This window comes from Patiria miniata, unplaced genomic scaffold (assembly GCF_015706575.1).
Source record: "Patiria miniata isolate m_02_andy unplaced genomic scaffold, ASM1570657v1 HiC_scaffold_6, whole genome shotgun sequence".
Taxonomy (NCBI): Eukaryota; Metazoa; Echinodermata; class Asteroidea; order Valvatida; family Asterinidae; genus Patiria; species Patiria miniata.
The window spans coordinates 21,935,009-21,945,335 of NW_024037073.1; the positions used below are offsets into that span (position 1 = coordinate 21,935,009).

Below are 10,327 nucleotides of genomic sequence, written 5' to 3' on the forward strand. Positions count from 1 at the left end.
AACCATAATTGTTCCTAGAGTGTATTGCAAAGCCACTGGAAACAGTAGCCTTTGCCTTAGAATAGTTAATATGGTTTGGACCTATAAGATACTCATTTCATTCAATCTATGTCAAAAGAACTAACATTAATGAATCTACAAGATTGGTTCAAACAAAACCCCGATTTCCTCTATGCCAGCCAAAGACATTCTCGAGGATGACCCTAAGAAAAATATAGGAGAATTAAGCCAAAGTCGTGCTGATATGATACAGCATTGACGGGCTATTATTATCTAAATGTCTTCCGTCCCTGAGAGTAATAATGTTTGAAAAGATATCTTTCTTTTGCATAAGATTTAAAAAGGAAAATCCCCCAAGAGGAAAGTCTTGATTGAAGAACTTTCCACGAACTCTTGAAAATTAAGCCGCGCTGCTTTAAGTACTTTTCAACTAAAACTAAGAGGTTCGGGTTATTTAAAATTCGAAAGGTTTTCAAAAAACCACAACATCACATTATTCTCGTTTTACTCAAAAGTTCACACAGGCAACAAAAATGGGAACAGAACACAATTGCTTTTACCAACACCAAACAAAAAGGTGAAATTTATTGCAGTTCATATAATTTGACCCAATCGAGAAGGACATTTACCCATTTCTGATGACGTTAACATTGACCCAACGTCGTGATTTGCTTCGGGTAACGAAATAATTAAATTGAAATTCATTTAGCAATATTTAAAGGGCCCATGTAATGATTTTTTAATGCAATTCTTGAAATTTACTTTGTGTTCCATTTAACTTTTTTTGTAATCTTCAAATTGCCATTTTTAGGGTGTTTTGGTGCCTTTTTGATTTTTACGTTCATACAAATTTCATATTCAATAGCAAAACTGTGAAGATATTGAAGGCAGTAACTTCAGTTTTACGTCTGCTTCAGTATAAAAAGCCATCAGAATTTGGGGGGTTGGCTGTTGTTATTGTTTTCTACATTCAGTGGTTCTTTGTTGTTTCAGTACTGGGCAGTAAGACAATGAGAAAACATTTATGCACAAATCTTTTCAAATAAGCAGAATTTGGGGTTTACAATTTGAAGAGAAAAATACCTAATCTGAAGAATATCCTTCTAAAGTGCCATCACAGCAACAACACGCTCATCATTTGTCAGGAAAAGCATGACGCATTGCAAATGTATTTGAAAAGTGAACTTTGAAGCTTCTTTTTGCCAACAAGGGATGTCTTATAGTTTTTATAAATTTCAGAGGAATTGATACAGTATTTCATGTTCGATTCATTTCATTGACCCTTTAAATATATATGACTGAACAAACATTTCATTAAAATGAACCAACAAAATGAAGTCAAATTAAGGAGAAAGAAATAGACGTTCGCGCAGCAATCGTCTACGATATCCGTGCATAGTCGGTGATTAATAATGTAATACTACCGCTTTTGACCTACAGATTGTGACCAATCAACGGGCGTGTACTATCGATGCCTTCGGGAGCCCGATGACCGGTGCGAGGGCAGCAGGAGATGTATCAAGTATGAATTTTCAAAAAGTGCCTATAGTGTTCTTTGGTGCTCTGGTGGAGGTCGCCATGTTCCTCCTTCATAAAGATTAGGATCCGCTGACGGCTATTGACCAATCAACAGACTTCGTGTGGTTTTTTTTTGACCAAGATTGCGTCACGCATTAATTTGCATATACCCAAACACACGGGCTTCGCAGGGAATCGATGATATACGTAGGCCTATACAGGTGTGAATTACTCGACATGCGACAAAACCCCCAAATTTTCCTTTTACTAATTGATACTGTCGAAACTGGAAATGAATTTAAATTTGATGTTTTAAGAATGCTAAATCAAAACAAAAGAAAACAAAAAAGAGAAACAAAGTTAAATTGCCAGTTGTCTAAATCAGTTCATGTAGTGCCGGCTCAAGAGTTGGTATTCCGAATCTGGAAAAGAAACAGAAATGTAGGTTAATTCTTATACATCTGAGGACAAGTTATGAGGATTTTTAAAATTTAACAAGAAACTACAAATGTTGACAATCTTTGAGTCACCTAAACTGAATTTCCATTGTTTCCTAAGAACAACTAAATAACCGATGGACCAATTCAACACCATTAACACTAGCACGCACACACACAAATTGGTATCCTAGGCTTGTGGCGACATCGCTTTGTTCTCGTGTACAAAATCGTGTGAGGGTCGAAAGCTATTCTCAAAATACTCACATTTTAACCAGAATTACTTTCCTGGGTTGAAATTCCAACTAAATGTCCCTCACATGAAATACTTTAATTAGCGACGAATTCGTATACCTTGGGAATTCCTAGTTATTGAGTAAAATCTGTATATCTATTTCGTGAAATCCTTGTGGAGACATATTCACCTTTAGAAATTGCCTTGTGTGGAGAATGTTATACTCTTTTGTTCCGTATTATACCCGGGTCTCCGGGTATCAAGGCATCAATTTTCGAAACAACTCAGCAGAGAAACTATGACACGCGCTGATGTTAAATAGTTCTTTATGCATAAACCTCATTTTACATATCAACGGAAAGAACACACACCAAAAGCAACCAAGATTATGTTAATTGGTACCTTTGATAGGAAGATTCACATTAGTCACAAATCAGCTCGTCCTCTGCATGGGAGCAGTCCACAATACGATCACATGTCAGCTTGTACGGAATAGTATGCCCGTCGTCACAGGAGAACGTTCCTTCTGAAAAACCAAAAAACGGACAGCGATTCACTATTGTACAAAAGTGAATGTTAATTGGTCAGAACATTTCATAAGATGGCACATGGAATGTTCCACTGCAAGAGGTGACTCCGAGACTCCTTCAGTCAGCGAATTAATTTGACTGCATTCCTTATTTGGGTTTAATAGGTATAGGATCAGTTGTCATCCGCAAATATATACTTTGACACATTCTAGTGAACGTAACCGACATCACAGCAGGAAAGTACGACATTGTATTTCAGACTCGGTATCATCCCCAACCCCAGCGATTTAGAGATCGAGAAATTGTTGACTTTTTATCTCATATATAAACAACGTTTTGTCATACATTTACACGACATGTACCAGGTCCTATTTTGTATATTCACCTGTGCAAGTTGTACCGTCCCCGGTGTAGCCAGCATTGCACGCACAAGTGAAACCGCCGGGGGTGTTAGTGCAGGTGGCATGAGGATCACAATTATTGGCTGATGCATCGCTACATTCGTCCACATCTAAAATCACGAAATATAAAGAACGAATGTTTTTAGCCAGCCCAAATTAAACTGACGGAATGACAGAACTCCCATTGCAAATAAAATAATTAAAAAGCCAAAATATTTAATATCAGGAAAGACGAAAACTGTTCAATCCCTGTATTCCCGTTTGGACAAAAAAAAATAAAAATAATGAGTTAGCTTAAAAAGCTGGGTACTATGTTAACAACCACTCTCGCAACAACTGAATACATGAAGAGTTAGGGGAGACCACTGGAAGAGACATTTGAACGCGTTAACGATGGCCACTGGCGCTCACGTCACACAAATGGCAAAGACACAACGGGTATGTGCAGATTCCGGAGGTTGTCCCACAAAAAACTTAACTGCCGAAAACCAATTAACAAAGGTAAATTGCATGTGAGTTTTGGAATATTTTCAAATTGCCTCTAAAAGTCAGGTAACCAATCTACCACATCCACTTTATTTCATTCAAATCGATGCATTGAAACGAAAGCAATGATTCAACGAACTCAAGGGTTAACAAAAATCGTCTCGGGCCACTTTTCTTGAACTGAACGCAAATACAGAAACACACAGAGGATTTATTTATTTTGTTCAAGAGTAACGTGTGACTTATTCTACCGGCTTCGATAGGTAAACTTGATAAATAAAAAGAGTGGCCCAAGTGGTTTTTCAAGTACCGTGTTGTGAATGCTGTATCTTTTGAACAAAATATCCGAATGAAACCAACTAAAAAGCATTTTGAAGACCAATTATTCTACTCAGCAATATATTAGACATGATTCTGAATACTACCCCAACTTTTCTGAAAACTTGCACGATTCGACACGTTTGTTTTGTGGGACAACCTGTAGTCGCCTGGGTACGGACGTCAGTGTGCGCACGCGGTTTATTCTCTTCCCGGGACCCGTGCAAGTTGTCACAAAGCGCCATCTAAGTTTATGCACCGATTCCACAGTAAACTTTACAAATCGAATCCTGCCTTTGTATATATTTTCCAGTTCTAATGAAGCGAATTTGGTTTTGTTATTACGCACCTCTGCAAATTAAACCATCCCCGGTGTAGCCAGCATTGCACGCACAATGGAAACTACCAGGAGTGTTAATGCAGGCAGCATTGGAATCACAGTAGTCTAATCCATCGGCGCATTCATTAACATCTAAATCGGGAAATAAAACATTAAAATGGTTTATACTTGCACTCACTTCAATAATAGAATAACAGAATTTCTAACAAACCATAAAATGCACTCGACCTCCCAGTACTTCAAGTCTATGGTGATCTAGGGAGCCAGTGAATTAGAACTTTTCAAATTATTTTACCTGTGCAGTTGATGCCATTCCCGGTGTACCCGGCATGACATGAACAAGCGAAACCCCCGGGAAAGTTACTGCAGACGGCATTGGAATCACAGTTGTCTGAGAAAGTGGCGCATTCATCCACATCTAATATTACAAAATCAAAATACGTGGTTTAGACCGGTAGGCCCACTCACTTAAAATAACTGAATGATAGTATTTTCAACAGAAAAGAACTTCTTTTAGTTACATGATGAATGCTTACAGAAAAGGCGAAAAGAAAATCGAGTAAACTGATTTTTTTTTCACAAGTAAAAGCAAGAAATAGAAGCCATAGATAACTTAGTTAACTGTGCAACTTTGGCGATTTGGTCCATGAGTTTGAAATAAAAAACACCACTAAAACGATTCTGCTTATTCACCTGTGCAAATTGTACCATCTCCGGTGTATCCACTGTTGCATGTACAAGTAAAACTACCATGAGTGTTAGTGCAGGCTGCATTAAGATCACAGTTGTCTAATCCATCGGCACATTCATCCACATCTAAAATAATTATTAAACAAAAAATGAAAAAGGTATCGAGGGGCATGAAACTTTCACACATTCTTGAACCACAAAATTAAATCGAAAATATTTAGCATAGAGATCCGATACCCCAGCTATAGAACACGTTTTAAAAAAGGAAATTGAAGCTTCAGTTAACTTTACAAAAAATCGTGTTAAGTTAGATGATTGCCAGTTATAAGTCATGAAGACCTAATCTGTTCTGCTTATTCACAAAATTTTTACGTTACATACCTAGTGTGGACATTCCTTTTTTTTTCGTTAAGAAAAACCTGTGAAAAACACTCATTTTACCCACAATGTGAAAACTCCTTCACCCCATTTTTTTCTCTCTATAGGCCTATAATTCCCTTGAGGGTTTCTCTTTATTTTGCGACGAATGAACCTAACCCAAAAATGCCTCTAAAGATTTTTTTTTCACAGAGGGGAGAAACCATGTGTGAACCTGGGCAAGTCTACACAACGTATCTGAAACCTGGTTTATGTGGACATCTTTTGTTCGGAAGTCCACACAAGTGAATGTAATTTTGTACGCTCGTGTAAGTTGCATCATCCCCATATATAGACATTGTAGCTATGGCTACAATAATGAATGGCTTCAGAGGCTGCAAATTATTTTCTTTTCTTTAATATCTTTTATTGATTCCTCCCTAGCCTTCTGGCCTACCGGTTTCTTGCTGACAAACATAGTGTCTGTAATTGTAACATGATTCGTCACTCCATTGGTTGGAATCCAGCCACATTTGCACGCAGTCTGCTCCGTACAGATCATCTGGTTGTCCTGGAATCCAGTTTCTGTAGGGGGAAATGGGTTCCAAATTATGCACTGATTATTCCACAAGACAATGAAGTTTGCCTATGACCATTCCATATTTTTGGTTATTTTCTTTACAAAACTTTTTTTTTAATGAAACATTCATGATGAGAAATCAATCGGAGACGGGAAAATGTTTTTTACTTCCGGTTTTCACATCTGGCTTTTGGTACCTAGGTCTCCTTGTCCAATCACGTTTGTTTTCACATCGCATGCTCTTACGTGGGAACGAAAATTGATAGTGACGTGGAGATTTACCTGTACACATCCGATGGATTATATATTTAGTCGGGCTTGCTTGCATACAGTTGTTATCAATTAACGGTCATTTTAGATTTATCTGCAAGTGAGAATTAGGCCTTCAAGTTTACTCAAACATGTTGTGTGTCCCAACGACATTTGATTGACTCCTATTTAAGTTCCAGTTTTTACCCAATGGCCGCCACAACAGTATTTCACAAATCTTTATCTTTATATGAGTGCTCCGAGTTCCAACAGTCCGGACATATATCTTAGATTTTCGGAAGTGAGAGGTCAATTTTTGGCACAATAGTTCTCTTTCACGTCATGCGATTTTTCAGTTTTCATGATGCTAGTAGCCATTTTACAAAGGCCTTTTCCGAGGGTGATTTTCTTAAAAAATCAATGTACCCAATTTCAAAAACTTGTTCACGCTAATGTGTGATCATCTTTGGATGAAATTTCTCCCAAAAGTCATTGGTTAACCCCCAGAACATTGAACTGAAAATGAAAGATGATGAAATAAGCTTTAATTTGATGCATGCTCTAAATACCTCAGAGAGTTGTGAGTATTTTAAATATTTTTTGGATGTGCGCGTAAATACCACTTAGGTCTATGGCAGTCTATTTACTGGCCTGGACCCTAATGTTTCTTTTCGAGGAATCTGGAAGCACGCCACCAAGGGTCAACTTTTCAGACTGACTTACGTGTAACTGGGCTTGGATCCGTCTGTCCAACGGAAGTCATCTTCAGTCATCCGGTCATTTAAACCAATCCACATGACATCATCATAACTATGACCCATATTCCACGGCATGTTACTGATGAAATCCTAGCCATTGGTACACAGAAACAACAATGTCAACATGACTATTAGACCAGTAGTTGAGCGCATTCACTTGTGAATAGTGCTGTATTCGAGATGCATGTAAAAGAAGTACACAAAATTAATGTACAGCGTGTTTAATACCCATACGTCATCTTACATAGACCTGTCGTGACATCTCTGTAAGGGCGGACTGTGCATGGTTTGGGTGTGTGCAGTACGATCTCGGACTAAAAATGCGAATGATTGAACTGAAGTAATTGTTTAAACCAGTTCGATGTTCCAAGTGCACATGTTCGAATCAAAGATTGACTTTTCCCGCAGAAATAAACAAGTTATATATACCATGGGCGGAAAATATAATTATTATTATTATTATTTTGGGCGGGGGGATATACGCCCTTCATCGTTTTTATTCGGGGGAGGCTAATGGCGTTGTCCCGCCAATAATAATCGCAGTGCGTAGACTGTTAACTAATGTCATCTAAATTACTTGCACATAATTTGTTTCCCAAATGGTGTATTAGTACCGATGAGTAATGCCACCAGACAGTCGTGTTTTACTATACTCTCGAGGACAATGCTTCGTGTTTCACTTCGTTCCTGTAATATAACACTCTCCCATAGACTTAACCACAAACCTACTACAGAGGACCGTTTTGAACAAAAAACCCAACTCCCGAGGACTGAAAGGATTTGCTGTTCTCCCTTTGTGTGTCGGTCCTCGGGTTGATGTAGAACACGCACACTCATGCGCGTGAACTAAAACACACATTCCGCTTGTGCACGTTTGCACAGAAATACTCATAATGAGCGTTAATGCGCATATAATGTGAAAGTTAGAAACGCATTATAAATTATACGTGCAAGTTTGCGTTGTTTGCGGACGTCAGTCTCGAAAGGGTGTAAAAGCGTTTTTTAAACAGAATAGGCCTACAAGCCATCCGATTGTTTCGAATATCCCCCCTAAAAAAAAAAACCCAAAACCAAAAACATTTCGGAGGAGTTGCGACTCTTTACTAAAATCCCACTTTGTTTTAGTAACTTACGTTTGTAGCCGAATCAGTGATGACAGCCATGTCGGCGCCTCTTTGCAGACAGTCATCCCTGCCAGTTGTCCAGTAACTATGTGGCCCCAAGTAGTAGCAGTTACCATTGAACTCCTTCCAGTCATCAGGACAGGTCTGGGCAGACACTGTACAACAAGAGGGAAGAGGGAAAGCCCAATGACCAACCTCGTCCCCGTGGTGCCGAGCAGCACTCTCCCACTGGTATCAGAACAAATTGATATAATGTGGTGCGGAATACTTGCACTCGGGTATACTCGTAACACTGTGAGTTAACATCCGCTTACGTTTTGTGTGATTTATTGTTGTTTCATAACATGACTTTAAAGTCAATTACCAAAGCAAACCTCGTTCGAAAAAAACATTCCAAGCAGGTTGTATGGGTGCACACCGGTAAATCGATCCGCCAAGCTCATGAATAAAAGTTATACCCTCAAAATATTCTATATTAGAGAGTTCTGAGCGCCGTAAAATTGGGGAATTGAAGAGATATGGTAGTGAACCTCTGGCCCGGACTTGGGGCTTCCAATTCTGAGCATTTTGGATGCTATTGGGCTCGAAAGTGGCGCTATTTTGCCATGTTGTGGAGGGATCGTTTTTCAAGATGGCTACTTTTCCGCTTTGGGGAAAATAGGGGTTGTCTTCTTTGCGTGAAAATATCTCGAAAAGTCAATGGTCAACCCACCATAAATCGAAAAGAAAATGAAAGATGACACATTGATCATCATTTTTCTGTGCAGCTTGAATACCTGTGAGAGTTTTGAGTATTTTTAAAAGAATTTTGAAGTATGGGCATTTAGCACTAGTGTCTATGGGAGTTTATTTGCAGGTATGCACCCGTATATTACCACTACAGCTGGTTGCCAACTAGGTGCTTGCGTAATCTGCAATCATTTAACGCTTGTGTAATCAACGTGATTTAAAACAAACACCACATAAATGCCCAATTTCTGTTTCAAATCAAGGCAAGTAGGAGCTATTTCTCCATACATATTTCTTGCATTAAGGCCTACCTAACACTTTCCTATTTTGGATGGTATGGAGTCTGTCACGTCTACGGATAGAAGAAGTAACTGTAACACTTGACTTATAACGTTACAAAAAGGCAATGAACAAACTGCCTGTAACTCACCGGTAGTAGCAAGAGCCAGCAGCAGAGCAAGAGCGCGTCCCATCTTGGCCATGACGTCCGATGTCGAACTGACATCTGGGTTGCAAATCGTCCAGTCTTTATTAGTTTCACGCGCGAGCAACAGGTGGTTGGATATTTACAAACAAAGCAATTAGTGAAAGCAATTTGGTTGTAAGTGCGAAGCTTAATGTCTCGCTGTGACATTAATTTGAGCCATTAGCCAGATCTTGCGTTTTTTTCTCTCTATTTTTACCATTTACTACTTTAGGTTAGAAAAGCCTGACTAAAGCTTTCGATTTACACTCCGCGAAGTTTCTATATATGTGAAAGTGACATTTGTGAGACAGGGGACGAAGGTCCATTTTAAATCTGATTGATTATATATTTTTTCAAGCTATATATCATGGGATATCGACATTTGTGGCCGATGTCGTGGTGTCAAGTTGTCCAAATAACCTCCCTATTGTTTTGCCAAGAAAAGTGAACTTTGCAATTGCCGAGCTACACGTATATGGTGCTATTCCAGAATACACACCCACATTTATTTCGCTCTACTACTTAAAATGAGGGTGGGGGCCAGGGGTGTGGGGTGGGGTGGGGGGGGGGGGGGGGGGGGGGTGGTGACAACAAATTTGCCAACAGACTATCCGTGCTAGGAGGAAAACAGGATTTTTTTCCCGGCCATCCGGCCTCCGCATATAATCGCAATGGGGGTTGTGAGGTTGGACACCATCTTCTGATAGGGGGCGCTGTTCACAGCAGATCTGATTCCAGCCGGGGTTACTCACCTATAAGCACACTTGTTGCCACTGTTCAACAGTAAGAGTTTGTTAGTTCACAATCTTTAATTTTTAGAGTGAAATAAACCAGCTAAATTGCTCCAATTAACATATACGTAATCAACCCATTTGTACATTTTAAGATGGCGATCGTTATACCGCCCTCTTTCGCCCATGGGAGACTTCTTTCAGGACGTTAAAAAATGATTACAATGCATCCCGCTGGTTGCTAAAAACTAATTAGGTCTTGGTGTGCGGTCACACCTTATGTTTGTAGATATCTGAGCAAGTTTCCTTGGATCTTAATATCTTCCATTGAATTCCGTGAATGATTTTGATGGGGAGTTTTCTCGCTGGTTCTTTGGG

The 10,327-nt window shown here is 39.2% G+C and overlaps 1 protein-coding gene across 1 annotated transcript; it reads right to left on the bottom strand.

Moving 5' to 3' along the window:
• Positions 1-2,612: 2,612 nt before the first annotated feature.
• LOC119743333 (fibrillin-2-like) lies at positions 2,613-9,234 on the bottom strand. The gene is made up of 9 exons (XM_038219736.1): positions 9,183-9,234; positions 8,033-8,178; positions 6,865-6,989; positions 5,770-5,897; positions 4,959-5,081; positions 4,561-4,683; positions 4,275-4,397; positions 3,106-3,231; positions 2,613-2,716 (listed from the first exon to the last, which is right to left on the bottom strand). The coding sequence occupies exons 1-9, from the start codon at positions 9,232-9,234 to the stop codon at positions 2,613-2,615; spliced, it is 1,050 nt and encodes a 349-aa protein (XP_038075664.1).
• Between the last annotated feature and the right edge of the window lie 1,093 nt (positions 9,235-10,327).

Bases quoted from the DNA above. Each gene is read 5' to 3' on its own strand.
- LOC119743333 (XM_038219736.1), bottom strand. From the start codon at position 9,234: ATGGCCAAGATGGGACGCGCTCTTGCTCTGCTGCTGGCTCTTGCTACT. The intron at 5,082-5,769 runs GTAGGCCAGAAG...TAATTATTTTAG, and splicing joins TGTTTGTCAGCAAGAAACCG to ATGTGGATGAATGTGCCGAT. The intron at 3,232-4,274 runs GTGCGTAATAAC...TCGTGATTTTAG, and splicing joins GGATGGTTTAATTTGCAGAG to ATGTGGACGAATGTAGCGAT.